Raw genomic sequence first — 18569 nt, forward strand, 5'->3', positions numbered from 1 at the left:
TATTATATTATTGTGAAAAACAGATGGAATTAATTACAATCTGAAAGGTGAGGGTTGTTTGCTCTTGCATTGGGGATTACAAAGCAGCTGTCATGCTTTATGGTTTAAATTGCAGCTATCACCATAATAGAACATTCAGACCACAATGGTCAGAGACCCAATCTGTTTTCATCATTAGCGCTAATTAGAAGCACATAAAAATGAAATAGAAATATTTAAAAAGAGCAAATTTCAGGAAGATAATGGAGGCCATTTACTCTGTGCAAGGCATGCCTCAAAGTGCAAAAAACAGGAGCAGTACCCCCATTATCTTTGCACTTTGTACCCGGATTACAGAACACTAATGTAATTTAATACTGAGGTTACATCCTACTGTAATTTTGCAGGCTCTTGAAAATGCATTACCTACATGTTTGTTTGGTTATTAGTGCAAATATGCACAGACGTAGTAGAAATGGTTTGTGCACTGCACACAATTTATTTCACTGGGGGTGTGGCTGTGGGGTGTCATCTGGGGTGTTTTATTAAAGGTTTGTTGGGGAATATTACCTTTGGGAAGCTTACATATCCAGTCCATTTGGGACTCACACTCAAGAGCCACCCATTGCAGGGATGATAGGTCTAGCACCACACACCTTCGGATGTCATCGTCATCATGGTTACTGCGGTCAAAATTGTGGTAGGAATACTGGAGATAAAGAGATAAAATGTATAAAAGCTACATATCGATCTCCCCTAGTGTGATATTGGTTTCTCTTATCTTAAAAAAAAAAAAAAGTTATATCTGAAAGCTGCCCAGATCTACAGTTAAAAAAGAAGGAAATGCTAACAAAGAGTTAATCTCAAGCTGCAGGCATACCTTCAGTTCCCTCAATAGTGCCCTTAAGTCTCTCCATATTTCTCCCATTCAGATGATCAGAAGCCTCATAGGAAAAAAAAACGCTGACCTCTGTAAAGAAAGTTCCCATAATGCGTCGCTCCTGCACCAAGACCAAGACTGGTCTACATGCGCAGTTTGTAAGACTATGATGAAGCTTCCTGCTGATTGGCTCACATCACACATTCCTAAGGGGAGTGGGAGTTCTTAGCATTCTTAAGGGAGGGGGAGAGAGATGCGTGTCTTTGGCACAGGAAAACAACAAATCCTGTTTCTTTTGAAAGAGATCTCAGTGCAGCGTTTCTGTGAGTGCTTATGGCTGTATTTACATAGACCTTTCTGATAAAGCTTACTTAGTTTTTACCTTTCCTTCTCCTTTAAGAAAGTCTGGAATTGAGTCAGGTCAAAAACCTTCACCATCAACAATATGAAATCCTGTATTTTAACCATGAAGTTAATGTCTGATTTTCAGTTTTCCCTATAAAATTGGTTTTCACAGCCAACAGCTGCAGACATCCTATAGACTCACCCCTTGACCATCACTCCAGACCCAGCCTTGTTCACCACTTGGGTTCCTTCTGTTAAGGCCAATCCAGAACCAGTGCTGTTCATGAAAATCTGTGTCCGATTCCCTGACAAAAATAAAGATAGAGACATCCCAGTTATAACTGTGTTCTTATGTGGAGATCAGATAAAAGAACAGGTAAATGTAGAGACACAGAAAACCAAGGTGTTGGAGGTAACTACCCAAATATTTTGTTTAGTAAATGGCCAACAAAATGTTCTTCTTCCACACTGGAGACACTCAGCAACTGAGCACCAATTTCCCTGCAGGCGAGTTGAGCTGAAATCCATGTTTTCTTATCCTGTAGTTTCTCCGAGTGATAAACCTAGAGTATATGAGGAACACAGAAGCTATTTCTTAATTTGGCACAGATTTCCAATAAAGAAGTAGATTATTTTCTACTATTTGGAATGTCTGTGAAATTCCAAAATGTTAAGATATTTCTCATAAGGCAGCAAAGTCCGGGTAATAGAAGGTTTTTCAATCTGATAATTAAGCTTTTGTCATAAACATGGTAATGACGACTAGTGAAGTAATCTCACCTTGTAGCAATATCTCAAGTTAGGTGCAGAATTCCAGCCGTCAGAGCAGCTTCCATTAAGGCTGGGAATGGGACGAGCAGGAATTAGAGGTGTAAGAGTAACCAGAGTCTGCATGCAGATGTACTTGGCCCTGAATTCAACGCAGTTCTTTACCTCCCACAGGCCCAAGGATCTTCCTGTGGCCAGTGCAACACATCCCCCTTTATCATAACCTGCGTGGAGAACAGCACATCAAGGTACTTTCACAACAAGGAAGAGTATCCAGAAACACAATGCTTCTTGAACTGACATTATAAAAACATTAAGAAACCAAAGGTTTGTTATTGAATTCTGATCAGCAGCGCCCACAATCCTTGATTACTTCTCATTGACGGAAGCTGTAGACCAGCTAAAGGTGCAACATATCTCTGTTACTACCTCACCTTTTTTGGTTCTTGAGGTTAGATGTCCAGAAGCAGAGAAAGGAAGATAGATAGATCAAAGGAAAAGTTTAAACCAATAAAAATAGAGAATAGCCTGAAATATCTACAACCAATAATTACAACAGAAACTGAGGTTCATACAACCTAAGTTCTGCCACCTCTATCTATTTTAGGTCAGGTTTGGCTAGCCAAAACACATACCCGGCTGATCCCGGTTCCAATGCGTGTATATTACTTCTTCACCCTCGAGCCAACGAAATGTGCCAGTGTCATTTATATCCTGCAGGGCTGTCCAGTAGTAGCTTCCCTCGGATCCGTACAAAAGGCTGTTGACATAGGCCTGATCAAACCTGCAGTGATTAAGGATAGAACACTATGAGACACAATGTAAAAAGTTACAGTTAACCTTATATCTGCAATATAGTGGTTTAACTAGATCTACCTCCATTGATTTCATAGCTTTGTACTAGATATATGATTAGGAATGTGGAATCAAAATTCATGCACCCACCTGTTATGGACAGTCGCCAGCATGGCCTGGCGGTCAGAGCAGGCTTTTGTGGCTTCACTGTAGGTCACTGACTCGTCACTCAGCCAGTAGCATGAGGGACTGTGCCAACTCCAGCCCTGTCACAGATACATAAGTAGAAACTTAGATCAATTGTGTTTTCACCAATAGCATTCAAACTACACCTCACCCTAGTCAAAGCGCTGTAAGCGCGGGGCCTAAAAAGGGACAGGATCTGACCCATAAGCACCCCTGCACATGGGTCAAGCTAACAGTCAATCATAGCTCTGATTTGGCAACCCCAAGAACTTTCTGAGTTGGAAAAGTTGGGGCCTCTTCTTTAGATGAATAAATCTAATTTTTACTAAATCTCCCATGGCATGAACTACATGTACTTCATGGCAATGTAGTTGTTATTATATTTTATAAAACTCAGTTCTTATACATTTACAAATAAGATTTGATGTTCTCTTTGTGATTTGCTGAACTCTCTTCATCATATTAGCCCCTAAGCTTTTACCTTTTGACAGCCATGGGTATCCACCTTTCCTCCCTGATTGAAGTTTCCTGGTTTCTTACAAATGGATGGCAGGGTCTGGTTGCATGGGCTATCATTCCATCTGCCCTCCTGCAAGGATACAGCAACATAACTTTCATGGGCTCAAAGCCAAAAATAATTCACTTACAAATAGCTGTAAAAATGTTTATGTTCATGTATATTAGAAAGATGCTTAAAATTACATTACAAATACAGAAGGGGCTTTCCATTCAGTTTCAGTGGTAGCAGCAAGGTACAAATGAGTACAAACGACTATGCAGACAGTTGTAGCACCATTACATTATATACATACTATACTATATAAAATAAATACTAATAATAACCTGTTCCCCATTCCCTCCCCATAACTTACTGGTCCCCAGATTGTCACACAGTCCTCCATACTGTCCCGGAAATTGTTGGGTTCAAAGGGGTGCCAGGAGGTGAAGGTGACAGAACTTCCATCTGACCACTCAAAGTTCATTTGATGCTTCAGATCATTTAGACCAATCCACAGTTCCTCAACGTCTAAAGTTAATAAAAAACGTATTCCATTCAATAATTAGTCTATTAGTTACATGATATAATACCTTTATCTTTAACATATTTAAAAGTTAAAGGTGGGGATACATGGTGCGATCCACCTAGGGTGGGCAATATTGGGATAATTCAATCATTTGGCCCTAGGGGCCAAACAGCAGGTATAATAGGCCATCGGACCAAGAACCACATCAGTTAGCCTATGTGGTCCCCAATTCAATGGGAGAATCAAGCTTGCCTGATCAAGATCAGGCCAATGCTAGGCCAGATAACGGTTGGATTGGCCTGTCAGGGGTGCCCATACACGGGCAGATAAGCTGCCGAATTGGTCGGAAGGACACAAATTGGCAGCTAAAATCTGCCTGTCTATGGCCACCTTAATACCTTAATAGTGAACAAATTTTAAAGCAAAGAAAAAAAGTATACACAGGTATAATTTGCCCAATAAGACATTGGGGATAATGATGGTTACATGGGTAAATGAAAAAAATGATCGTTCACACAACATGTACTGTTATCCAACCTTATTCTAAGCTTATTCCGAATCTCTGTAATGTATCTTTCTAATCATTTCTTCTCTTAAATTTTAGTACAAACATGGCTGCTGTACAAACATGGCTGCTGCGTGGTTCCTGTACCCCTGGCTGCGCTTACTTACCTTGCTTAATTTGCTTGGAGACAAATTCCAGTTCCAGCATAGAGTGAATGCTGACCAGGTTGGCCTCTACCCTCACACATGCCTTTCTGGCCTCCTGCCATGTCTTCTTCTCACTGTTTACACGGTAGCAGTTAGTCCCAAAACTCTGCCATCCGGGATCACAGTCAATAGCTACATCTGGCTCCTGAGGCTCTGAATGGAAAAGAAGTGAAGTAAGGCTGAAATAACTAAAATCTCACCAAACAATTTATAATGGCTGTTCATTAAAATCTACTCCTTGTACCAACAAGCTGCCTTCTGACTAAACATTCTGGGCAAGCCCAGCTTGCTCCCAGTGGCCTTAAAGTAAGTGCTTAATTTTGAATTTCTGACTTGAAGGCAAGTTCTGGAGGCATGAAGACCATGTATTCTGCCAAACAGAACATCCTGTAGGCTGTCAGTTCCTACTGGACTACCAAATAACCAATTACAGCCCTTATTGGTCACCCCCTAGGAACTTTTTAATGCTTGCATTATTCCCCAACTTTTTTTTATATTTAAATATTGCTCATGGGTAAAAAAGGTTGTGGACCCTTAGTGCAAGTTCAGTTCTGTTCTGTTTAGTTTAATTACAGACAGCTTTTGACCATAAAAAAAACCTTCAGTGTAAAGAAACACAGAATAAATGTTGCTTCTTCTACCAGCGCCATAGCAAAAGAGAACGTTTACTGTTGTGGTCAGGCATTAACACCAATGTTGTTTCAATATTTATCAGTCATTTTTCCTATAGTATTCCTCTGGAATCATCACCATCTCCACTAACCCCCTTGTACCTATAGGCAGGGAACGCCTGCTGGATCCTGGGCTCTTCTTACAGGCATAGGGAAGAGCGTTCCCACAGACACGGTTCTGCCATGCACCCAAGGATTCAGTTCGGATAACAGCACAGTTCTCCTCCATAGAATTACTTGGCTGATCTGAAGAGTGAATGAACATGAATCAAAATTCAGCAATTATTAAATAACACATGGAGTTTGTTATTTTGACCAGAAACAGGCCAAGAACAACCCTTATCCTATCGCCCAAATCAATGGTTTTGTACAAACTGGTATAGCATGGGCACTTGGTTACTCTTTGGCTCATATACATCAATGCGCCGATGGTGATGGTTTTACACTTAGAAGGGTGCTGAATCACAGGTAACCCTATTGTTTATTCACATACAAACTACTTGGGTTACAAAGTGGCATATGGATTCATGTTGTACACAGGCCCAGAAGATGACTAGCTGGAAAGGTTTCCTCTTTCTTGTGTGCTCATGCCTCAAAAATCATGAATTGCATTGTGGGCTTGGGGAAGGTAAGAAATAAAGGTTCCTACATTCATCATGCTGTTATGGCAATGTAACTGTAGTATTTTTTATTGATACATGAATAGCCAGATATGGCATTTATTAGTGTCTTCCTTTGCACTTCACTTACCACTCTCCCAGTTCAGATACTTTAGCGGGGAGCCATTTGACCACTGCCAGCCCCCGTTAGTGTCCAGATCGTTGAGCCCCATCCACAGGGTAGATGTGTATCCAGTCAGCAACCCTGTTGGGGGGTGAAACAAAGTTATACAATGTCATGTTGCTCAGAAATTTTTTTTTGAGCAAAGGTATTTCAGATTTGCTAATTTTTATACCGCTATATAATTAAATATTTAATATTCACTAATTTGGATTTTGGACCAGTGCAGTTGCCCATAGCAACCAGTAAAGGTGGGCTATACAGGGGCAATAAAAGTTGCTTACCTGGTCTCTCTAGATCAGGTTGAAAGCTAACTGACCTTAGTATGGGCCTTTTCTGATGGCCTGGGAGACTAATATCTGGCCAGATACCTATTGGGCGAGTAAAAAATGCCATAGCCCAGCTTTACTGAAGATATTGTAAGTCAGAGAATGAAAACAAGTCATATTGGTTTCTATTGGTAACTTCATTGGTGCAATTTAGCATCTAGTTAGTAAGGTCCAATGCAGGTGTGCCACCTCAGACAGCAGCCCTAATTCTGCCTGCACTTATCTTGTGTCAGAGCGGGTTAGAGGGCTGCATAGCTAGTGCGGAGATTGCAATTGCGCTCTCTCTGCTAGAAGAGCCTGTTTGAAATATAGAAATTTGGTTCTTAAAAGGTGGCTTTTTGCCTCCCCTGGAAAAATACTGCCTCCCCAATGCAGAACCTACAGCTGACATAAAAGTACTATGGTGCCATAGATTTCCGGTTTGCCGTGTTTATTTACATACATAGCAGAATTAAATGCTGTTGACAGCGGAAGGGTTAATAGAGAAAATGAAATAGTGTAACTAGGGTTGCACCAAATCCACTTTTTTAGTACCCCTGAACCCTTTGTAAAGTATTTGGCTGAATACCGAACTAATTAGGCTTTTGAAGGGTTAAATTTCGCCCTGAAAAATGTTCAACTTCCGTGTTACATGACAAAAAGTCACATTATTTTTAGTGTTCGGTTTGGCCAGAGGCATGGATTTGGCTAAATCCGAATCCTGCCGAAAAAGGCCGAATCCTGAATTTGGGGCATCCATATTTTACCAACCAAATTTTAAAGTAACCTCTGGGTTATAAGAAGAATGTATATTGTGTACAACTACAAAATAGGTACTAGATAGTACTCCCCAGTTACCATTAATATATGTCTGCTCGTGGATTTCTGTGATGCTGAGGAGGTGAGCATCTTGCTGCCTGCAACTTGTCCAAGCCTCGCTCCATGACAGCGCAGACTGAAAATTGAACTGATAACAGTTCTGAGTCAGAGGATCTTTGTCCCAAAATGCCTCACAGTCATCACCTGCAATGGACAAATAGAATCAGTTAAGATGTGCTACACAGTGAAAGCAGCTTTTTGTAGGCCCGGGTGCACACTGTACCCTCTGCCTGGGTAAATAAGTACAAAAATGATGAAAACAGCAGCACAACGGTTGATTTGAAAAAGTGATAACTTTACTCAAGTGCCAAAGGCAATGGACAAATACAATGTTAAACAACATGAGTGTGAGAGCTGCATGGCAAAGAACTTATCCATTGCGTAGTATTTCATTATAACTCAATTATCTGGATATGATTTTAGCCAAACAAGTTACATTAAATGGACCCATGTTTTTACCCTTGGACATGATTTATTAAGGTGTATGTTCATTTGTCCTTATAGGTTCTGCCTAATGGAAATATGAAATAACAAGTAAAGTACAATTCGCTGGGGTTGCTATTTTGTTAGGCACAGTCTTCTATAGAGGGATAACTGCCTGGTTAATTTTATAGCCTGTGCAGAGAGATACCATAAGTCTTAAGATCTTTAGATCTTTCGTGCGACCGATAATCGTACAATCCGCCACTAACCCTTCAGGGCTGAAACGGCAGATAAGGAGGTAGAAACAATAGGATTTCTACCTCCTCCTGCCGATTCAGCCCCGACGGCAGATTTTGCTCAGGCGCCTTCTATGGCGCCCGATCAAAATCTTTAAACCAGGCCGATCGGCGAGTCGACCAATATCAGCAGCCTCCTGCGATATCGGTCGACTCACCGACTTGCCATACACGCACCGAATATCATACGATTTTATTGGTGCGTGTATGGCCAGCTTAAGACAGCACTGGGATTCCCCAGTTCTATGCACCATTCTGCTGGCAAATATGAGGTTATAGTGGCCCTTAAAACAGCATTTGTTTTACCCGTGAACCTGTGCAAAGGTGTTAAACCAAAAATGTTGTAGGAATAAAGGTTTTTTTGGGGGGGTGCAGGCCACAATAAGCGAACATGCTGTCTAGGTGAGTACTTTTATGACAGCAATGCCGTCCAGATTATTTACATGCAGTGAACACATTCAAAAATCAGACAGCCGGCCATACATGCACTGATAATATTGTATGAAACCTTGTTTCGCGCGATATTCGGTGCCGTGTATGGCGGCTCGACGAGGCAAACGATATTGCAAAAGGCTGCTCGACGATTGGCCAGGTTAAAAGATTTCGATCAGGCAAAATCAACGTTCAGTGCTGAATCGGCAGAAAGAGGTAGGATTTCTATTGTTTCTACCTCCATATCTGATGATTCAGCCCTGAACCTCAGTGGAGGGTGGGAACAAACTTTCGTGCCACCATCGGTCAAAATTGCTACGCGTATGGCCACCTTAAAACAAAAGGACAATATTACACAAAGAACTTTAAACCATGGGCAGCATGGGTCAAAGTGAATCCTTTTAAGAATCTGTTCTGGTTCCTGGGTAACAAGCTAGTACATCTGCTGATATCACAACCTATGCTAATATATTGCGATCGCTAATTATTTACCATAAAGGCACATGGGGCACTTTCTGCTGTGGCTAATTTCAATTTCTCCCATTTCCCATTGGCTTTAAGATGAACTGAGGGGGTGTCAATGTGCGTCGGTGTCAGGGACACTTCTTCACAGGCAGAAAGAAGCAGATGTAGAAACTGCCCTGTGAGCCTTCAAACTTAGGGTTTATTTCTGTTGTTATATAAAACAGGTCCTATACAAGTTCCCCATAATGTCTTACTTTTTACTGGGCAGAAACCCCACTTTTCATCTTTTCCGTAATCCACAGTTGTTGCGCACCAAAGATGACCATCCTCCCTTCCCGTGCTGGTACAGCTATAAAACCACTGGTTGTCATACTTAAATGGAATCGCGCAAGGACGTCCATTGGAGTTTCCTTGTATAGTGTAAATATCTGCAGTAGAAGAGAAGAAGGAATACATGTCAGGTAGGGCCAAGGTGGAAACCAGCAAAACATATTAAAGCTATATATTAAATAAGGATTAATTATATCTTAGTTGGGATCAAATACAAGGTACTGTTTTATTATTACAGGGAAAAGGGAATTATTTAACCATTAAATAAACCCCATAGGGCTGTTCTGCCCCAAATAAGGGGTAATTATATCTTAGTTGGGATCAAGTACAGGTACTGTTTTATTATTACAGAGAAAAGGGAATCATTTAACCATGAAATAAACCCAATAGGGCTGTTCTGCCCCCAATAAGGGGTAATTATATCTTAGTTGGGATCAAGTACAGGTACTGTTTTATTATTACAGAGAAAAGGGAATCATTTAACCATGAAATAAACCCAATAGGGCTGTTCTGCCCCCAATAAGGGGTAATTATATCTTAGCTGGCATCAAGTACAAGGTACTGTTTTATTATTACAGAGAAAAAGGAAATATTTTATAAAAATCTGAATTATTTGCTTAAAATGGAGTCAATGGGAGATGGCCTTTCCATAATTTGGAACTTTCCGGATAACGGGTTTCCAATTGTAATTTGTATTTCTGTACTGCATTGGAGAGTTCCATAACTGCTGCATTTTTCTGAGCAGGATGCACCACTTGCTGGCAAGCAGAACTCCACCAACCATGTGAGGAGAGGCAGGTACGCAGGATGTGGGTGTCCTATTCTATAAGTATCCGTTATCCAGAAAGCTTTGAATTACGGGAACAACACCTCAGGTCACAATAGGTGGCAGAATCGCCCTTGGATTTGGCTGAATCACAGAACTTTTTGCAGGATTTGAATGTAGGTGAATCCTGAGTGCCAGCCTGTACGCAATCCAATCCCATAATGTCATATGCATTTAAAGCACGAAACATCTGAAGGTGCAAAATTTGTCACTCACTGCCATATGAATTTTTTTTGGGGGAGGGGGTTCTCAGATTTAAATATGGAAATTAGGGTTCTGATTTGGTTCAGATGAAAGATTAAATGTTCATTTGAATCTGAAACTTAATAAAGAGGTGCATGGCATTTAAGTTCATCGCTGTCAGTCACGTTCACCTTTAAATTAATTTGTTGTACAGGTATAGGACCCATTATCCAGAATGCTCGGGACCAAGGGTATTCCGGATAAGGGGTCTTTCCATAATTTGGATCTCCATACCTTAAGTCTACTAAAAAATCAATAAAACATTAATTAAATCCCATAGGATTGTTTTGCATCCAATAAGGATTATTTATATCTTAGTTGGGATCAATTACAAAGTACTGTTTTATTATTACAGAGAAAAGGGAATCATTTAACCATTAAATAAACCCAATAGGACTGTTCTGCCCCCAATAAGGGGTAATTATATCTTAGTTGGGATCAAGTACAGGTACTGTTTTATTATTACAGAGAAAAGGGAATCATTTAACCATTAAATAAACCCAATAGGGCTGTTCTGCCCCCAATAAGGGGTAATTATATCTTAGTTGGGATCAATTACAAAGTACTGTTTTATTACTACAGAGAAAAAGGAAATCAGTTTTAAAATTCTGAATTATTTGATTAAAATGGAGTCTATGGGAGACGGGCTTTCCGTAATTCGGAGCTTTCTGGATAATGGGTTTCCGGATAAGGGATCCCATACCTGTATATTATAGAATGTCCTATTCCTAGCAACTTTGAAACAGGTCTTCATTGTTTGTTTTTAGTTATTTGCCTTTTCTGCATCTTTCTAGCTTTTGACCCCAGCAACAAACTAAAAAAAAAAACTTGCTTTGTAAGGGTCCAGTTTTATTTTTATTACATTTTATTACTTATATTCCTATTCAGTACCTTGCCTATTTATATTCCAGTCTCTCAATCAAACCACTGCCTGGTTGCTACGATAAATCCGAATCTGGCAAACGGCTGACATATTAAAACCAGAGAGATGCTTAACAAAAAGTTGAAAAACCACAATAAATAATAAAGACCAAATGCAAATTGTTTCAGAAGATCAATGTCTACATCATACCAAGTTAATTCAAAGGCCCCTGTAATAAAAAAGTTAATTTGCAAATTGATATTCCTTTTAATCTGTTTAAGTTTTCTTTTTTTGCCTACCCCAAAAGACAGCAGAGCAAATGCTTCGGTTGGTTCCATTTATGAGCCATTGGATTGCTGACTTGGCCGGTGGCTCCTGAAGGCTTGTAGTATTAGTAGTCTGTGGAAACAAAGCATTGGAGAGTTGCTCTAGCTGGGCCTCGCACCGCCGGATAGTGTGGAAGTTTTCATGGTCACATGGTAAGACGGAGATGGTAGAGCTGGTGCCATTAGATAGGGAAGGGACCCATAAGCACTGGAGGGATCCCAAGTTAAAGAGTCGACGCCGTGAGACCCATAGCCATTGTTGGTCAAGAGAACTGTCATTACAGGACCATTGCAACCCCACTACGGAGTCTCGTACTGCCAGGCATCCTCCCACCTCTGGGCTATAAATTGCAAATGGGGCATTCTCTGTGGGGAAACAAGCGACAATGATACAACTGGGCTACAATGCAGAACGATACATATAATTTCATCAGTAATACAATGATAATATAAAATGAAAGTCATAGATAATTTGATTCAGCAATAATAAGTGGAGGGCTGGTAGTAAAATGCAGATGAATTCAATATTCAAACCGAGGATGATGAAGATCAAAATGATAATGCTGCTAACAGCCCCATAGTGTGGTTCCCTGAAAGGGAAGGGACATTCTACCATCAGATCCCAGTAGTATATGGGACACAGGATGTTTATATAACTTACTTATGTGTTCTATATTTTATTACCATATACTGTAAATATGCATTGCGAAGTATTGCCCAACAAGTATCCTCTTAAGGCTGTCCTATTCCTTGGTATTTGTGAATGTTATTTTCCATTTAAATCCACAATTTACAATGAAAATAAAGGCTAAGTTCCTTTTTTTTCCATTTTCAGGAAAAATCTGTTATTTGGAAAAGTTCATGAGTTGAGTAGGATTTTGGGTGGCGCTCAAGTCTGGGAAACAGAATCCAGAGGCCGAGTTACCACAACTGCAGGGGGGAAGAAACACAGGATGTTGAGCTTTAGAAGTGTGTTGGCAGCAGATACACAAGGAAAATATAGCCTTTATATCCAGGGTTCATCTTCCATTTGCCCTTAAAGGGCAAGTTCACCTACAAATATATTGTAGCTTGGAATATAATAAGCAAATATATTTATTATTTACTTATTTTATACTTTTGTGGGGGTGCCAGAAGCTGTTGCTCAATGGCAGTATAACATAGGTGTATGAGCTCAAGGGCTGTTGTTGCCACTGTTGGGGAGAATGTAGTTTACTCTTGGGATTTGAAAAGGGAAGGAAATGGAAGAGCATTAAAGGGTAGGAAAAGAAGAGCAAGAAGACAAGAAGTACAGCTGAGAGGGCAAGAGAAGACAATGCAAAAACAGATAAAAGAGGGGCAGAGATAAGAACATAAAAGAAAAAGCAGGAGTGAAGGGTTAATGTGAAAACAACATCAAGTTAAATGTGAATGAAGGCAATTTCCTGCAATTTAAGCTGGCCAGCTATTAAGGTCCTTATACAGGGGCCGATAGTAGCTGCCGATATCGGTCTCTTGGACTGATTCGGCAGCTAATTGGCCCGTGTAAGGGCACTCCCGACGGGCCTGCCCGACCGATATCTGGCCTGAAATCGTCCAGATCTCGATCGGGCAGGTTAGAAAATCTAGTCGGATCGGGGACAGCATCGGCTCGTTGGTGCGGTCCCCAGACCGACTTTTCCTATACCCGCCGTTATAATTCGATCATTTGGCTCCAGGGATTCTCCCGATATCACCCACCCGTAGGTAGGGGATATCGGGAGAAGATCCGCTCGCTTGGCGACATCGCCAAACGAGCGGATCTTTTGGTGTATGGGGACCTTTAGTCTTCTTCCATCAAATGTTTGGATACTGATCTTGTGCAACTATCTAAAACTAACATTTAAACTAAAATTGTAGGATAAGGTACTAAAAATAACAAAACGGATGATTAAACATAAAATAATTGTATTGTACCAAAGTGATGTCACAGAAATGCATTGTAGGTCCCCCAAGGATATTGGCAAATACACAATATATGTGCAGATTTATATTGGTGCATTTATGGCCATCTTAAGCTGGATTGCCATGAGTTTTATCACAATCTGAAAGTAAATGCAAGGGAAGGCATTTCGGAAGATTTGTCACCCACGGTAACACAAATCTCCCCTAAAGGCAGTGGCACATGGGGAGATTAGTCGGCCTGCGATAAATAGATGACTAATCTCCTTGACATGCCATCCCACAGGCAAGAATCTAAATCGCCGGTGGGATGGCATATGCGACGCTTCGGTTTCCTGAAGTCGCCCGAAGTTTCTTTGAGAGGCAACTTTGGGAAACCGAAGCGACGTGTATGCCATCCCACAGGCGATTTACATTCTTGCCATTGGGATGTCCCTGTGCCTGCACCCGGAACCATGGCATACTAGTGCATTTTGGGGCCGAAATCTCTCTGCACTCAGACTGAACTCAGGCTGATGCAATGGCTCCAGGTGCAGACACATGGAAAGGTTGATGCCAGCATAGGGGCTGATTCTCCGTCTGTGTTTATTCATAGGCAAAGAATCAGTCCCATCTTGCATTGGCCTGTAGGTTTCAAAATCTGCTCTGTATGCCTGCATCTTGGCTGATGCAATGGCTCTGGGTGCAGGTAGAGGGAAGTGCTGATGCCAATGTAGGGGTTGATCCACAGGCTGAAAATCAGAATTTGCCTTACTGTTTGCTTGACTGTTTCATGCAAGGGGCCAGGAAGCCCAGTCTACTAATGTCAGTTGGATATTGCTAGAGAATTCTGGCCTTAGTGGGTTTAGTAAGGTTTGGAGTGTCGACAAGTGACCTTTCCAAACAATGTGCTCTTGTATTAGCTGTTAATATATTTTTCACACCACACCACAAACAAAGAATTTGGTAACCTTACTATTGTACCTTGGCTGCAAGAATGTTCAATGCATGTGATTTACAAACAACTTTTATTGATTTATTTCCTTGTCATTTTTAACATATTAAATGTTTCAAACCAATAAATTTTCTTGCCGCCTGGGGCATTCCTGACAAATGACTAAATGACACATGTTCCTGTATCCTGCCAATGGCACAACCAACTGCCTCTGCTAATATCTGTGACTCACAGAAGGAGGGAGATGTTGGTTTGGGTGGTTTAAACTCTTAAACACATTCACTACTGTTTGACGGATTGCTTCATCACACTGACAGTTCCCCTTTACCCTTTTAAAGTCAGAATTGGTTTAATTTTATTTAAAATCTCAAATCTACAAATGTAAAATTGTCTAATAAAAAAACTCTTAAATTAAGAACCAGTGAGTGGTTTGGATGCTGGAGAAAAAGAACAGAAAGAAAAGTAGAAAGCAATGGCCTTTAATCTGAAACTGGTTGCTGGCATTGCCCACCCTAACAACTACAAAGTAATATGAACAGCACAATTTTTGAAAAGTATTTAGAAAAGTATTTTATTTAAAAAGGTTATATAATGTTAACTTATAGCGAGCAGTACCGATGCGTTCCTGTTCACTTGATCTCCTCAGGCATTACCAAGGCCTGATCCAATAGCGCCAAATCTAGTGACATTACTAAGGAAATACTGTTTTTAGCCTGGCTCACAGATTATTTCAAGGCATCTTTATACTATTGCTTTTCTGTGCACGCCAGTAAGCAAATTGTACATTACAGTTGGTCTTGCGGTCAGCTTGCATTATTTTTGGACGCAGCCACAGTGCATGCCTGCTAAAGGTCACAAATTCTGTCTGAAAACATCTATCATACAATAAGGCTCCATCTGTCCCTGTATCACAGGGAGAGGCCCGTTTCAAGACCCTGTGCCCCGTGCTAAATTGCCCCAGGAAACATCCCATGACCTGTCATTGCCATAAAAAGTCCTGTGTATGCCATTCATAAACCCATGGGAAAACCATTATGAATTAGTAAAGATAACCATGCTATATAGGGTTTAAAGCTCCAGCTCTCAACCACAGTGTACACCCCTGCCATAGGGTGTACTAAACCATACAAAGCAACCGAGAGCACCACAATGCAGTACTTAATCACTTAACCACTTGATAAAGATCCTTAGTGCTTGAAACATGTTGTATGAATAAAGCACATTTCAACAGCAAGGACTGCATTGTGGTGCTCTCTCATTGGCTTTGTATGGTTTAGTGAAAACCATTCTGTTTTGAGCACATAAAATGCCATTCAATCAGGTGCTTCTCTGTCTGTGTCTGGTGATTGGCTACTACTTTGGACAAACAGAATGGGTGGCTGGAACTATTATAATATATATAGTAGGAAAAGAATGGGCCGCTTCACACAGGACTTGTAAAAGAAACCGTGATTTATTAATTGTATAACAAGACTGATGTCTCGGCCGCTTCTGCAGCCTTTCTCAAAGTTATAACATGGACAGAAGAACAAACTTAAATACAGAGTGTGGCGGGAAAACACAGACAAGTGACGTAAGTGTCTGATGTGTAACATCCATGATACACAAAAGGGAAAATGTGAACACACAAAACACCAAAAGCGCTGTACATACTAATAAAAGAGCAAAACACCAATATATTAACCAGTGCTGAGAGTGAAGTTGATTCCGTTATCTTCGAAAACTCATGCTTATTGAACTCATTTGTTCCATGGCCATTAATATAATAAGAAGAACGGTTAAATAGTTTAGCGAATAGTTAGTACGGGATCTTGCTTAAGGAACACTGTTGATATTATGCTCCGCTGATCATATAATTCATTGAACAATGAATAATAATATCAACAGTGTTCACTAAGCAAGATCCCGTGCTAACTATTTCCTAAACTATTTACTAATTAACTGTTCTTATTATTATATAAATAGACATGGAACATTTGGCAACTATATAACCAACGATTATCAACTTCCATGAAAGGCATATACAGAACGGCAGAACATGTAATAAATTCAGTATACATGGATTTGCACAGGATATTCCTTATTAACTAACTGAAGTAATTGTTGTTTAACTGTTATGCATACTAATATGGTTGTTTCTAAACGTTGCTAGCGTATGTGCTCATAATAACGAATGAGTTCAATAAGCATGAATTTTCGAAGATAACGGAATCAACTTCACTCCCAGCACTGGTCACTTGTCTGTGTTTTCCTGCCACACTTTGTATTATGTTTGTTCTTCTGTCAATGTTATAACTTTGAGAAAGGCTGGGGTAAGAGGTCACAGACTAGGGGTGGCAATGGAGGTACCTGCCTAGCACCCCTTCACTGTTGCGGCCTAGGCAGGTGCCTTAAGCAAAGCCACTTGTCACTTTAAGCAAAGCCACTTTAAATCCTCACTGCACAATTTCAAATACGTCCTTGCATTTTTTTATTGTAAATACTTGTACCTTAATTGCACACTTTTATTATACTTAATATTTGTTTTTGTTTTTTTTGTCTATGTAAAGTTGGGAGGAACACGAGTCAAAAAAAATCATTACGGTAATGATGCTTCATTGTTATTTGTATATGACAATAAAACTTGAAACTTGCCTTTTTCTGGCTACCCCTAGTTCTGGCCCTGTATATATACATTACAAGCACACAGTAGCACATTTCTTGCTGGTCAAGACAAGGCCGGTGTGTAGGCTCAGTAGTGCAAGTAGGCAGGGCAGCTTGAAGTTGGAGTGAGGACACAGAGTGAGTAGCATAGTACCGCTATGCAGCAATACAGAATTAATAAAAACTATTTGCCTTTAAGCCATAACTGCTGCTCTGCTCTGAGTCCTGGTATTCTTTTATTCTTGCTTGAGCCTGACTGGGTCTGTGTGGTCATTGCATATAGCAGGTAGGGATGCACCGAACCCAGGCTTCGGTTCTTTGCCCAAGATTTAGCCTTTTTCAGCAGGATTCAGCCAAATCCATGCCTCTGGCCTAACCAAACCTGAATCCTTAAAATCACTCCCCACTAATACTAAATCTTACTGTTCTTACTTGTTCTATTCAATTTTTTCACAATTGGACACTACCTAACAGGCCCTGCTATTTTAAGAACATAGAAGACCCCAAAGTTTGGGTCTTGCCTCCTTTTTACAGCTGGATGTGCTGGCCCAAACTGCCCCCCACCAGCCCAATAAATAGTGACTGTCTATGGCATCTTACAGCAGCCCCTTTGGCTTCTGCCAGAATACACAGACTGGGCCTGCTCAGTTACTTAGTCTTTTACTTAGCCCCCTTCCACCGATAATCATCATTATCCCATTACATTTTTATATTTAAATTCTTAACTGGAAAACAAAGTTAATCCCAGCAAAATAAATAAATAAATAAAAATGAAGACTGATTTCAAAGTGTTTTAGAACTGTCATGGCCAGTGATAAGGTTACAGGATAAGGTAACAAAATTGTTCCTCGGTTGTTAAAGCATATAGTGGCCCCATAAGCTCTGATGCATTGGGAATCCACGATCTGCAATAAGTCACTAGGCCTAGGAAGGCTGTCTAAAGTTTTTAGGTAAGGGATAGGTTTGTATGATATCCATCCTTTCACTTGCAAATGCCTTTGACCTTTTGAAATACAATGACAATTATTGTAATTTTTCCTTACTGGCTTTGTTACCAGTTTTAGCCAAAACAAACACAGTAATCCTACTGTTTCTTCTTTACTGTCAATATGTTTTCTAGCATTACTAAAAGAACTATGAAAGTAAAATTAATATACATATCCTTATGTTATATAACCTTACCACCACAGCTTTTGCTCAGAGCTCCTTTTAACTCATGAAAAGCTTACAAATATAGGAAAACATTGGTGTATCAGCCATTCGGCAGTTCCACAAATACATAAAACGCCAAGTTGAAATTTACCCCAAACTTTCAACTGACCTACCTGAACAGGGGCATGTAGGCATTATCCCTGAATCTTACCCTAATTGGTCTTTAGGCTGAGCACATCCTGACACTGCTCCAGTCACCAGAAAGGGGGCAAAGCACTACCCTAAAAAAATACAGCCTGGCAGGTTGTAGTTGAGTAGGCCAGGCTTATAGCGGAGCAACCAGTCACCTACATGTAATATGATGAGCAAGGATGCCATACTGATGTATCA

At 40.4% G+C, this 18569-nt stretch overlaps 1 protein-coding gene across 1 annotated transcript in view; it reads right to left on the minus strand.

The window, feature by feature from the left end:
* The window catches only part of mrc2 (mannose receptor C type 2), a 40091-nt gene that overhangs the window by 15400 nt on the left and 6122 nt on the right, over positions 1 to 18569 (minus strand). The window contains 14 exon segments of the mRNA NM_001097247.1: positions 550 to 688; positions 1407 to 1509; positions 1625 to 1767; positions 1985 to 2196; positions 2608 to 2756; positions 2918 to 3033; positions 3435 to 3542; positions 3826 to 3980; positions 4651 to 4842; positions 5463 to 5606; positions 6111 to 6224; positions 7307 to 7471; positions 9198 to 9371; positions 11504 to 11896. Of these exon segments, the coding sequence (NP_001090716.1) occupies positions 550 to 688; positions 1407 to 1509; positions 1625 to 1767; positions 1985 to 2196; positions 2608 to 2756; positions 2918 to 3033; positions 3435 to 3542; positions 3826 to 3980; positions 4651 to 4842; positions 5463 to 5606; positions 6111 to 6224; positions 7307 to 7471; positions 9198 to 9371; positions 11504 to 11896 (2307 nt within the window).

Source organism: Xenopus tropicalis, chromosome 10 (assembly GCF_000004195.4).
Source record: "Xenopus tropicalis strain Nigerian chromosome 10, UCB_Xtro_10.0, whole genome shotgun sequence".
NCBI lineage: Eukaryota > Metazoa > Chordata > Amphibia > Anura > Pipidae > Xenopus > Xenopus tropicalis.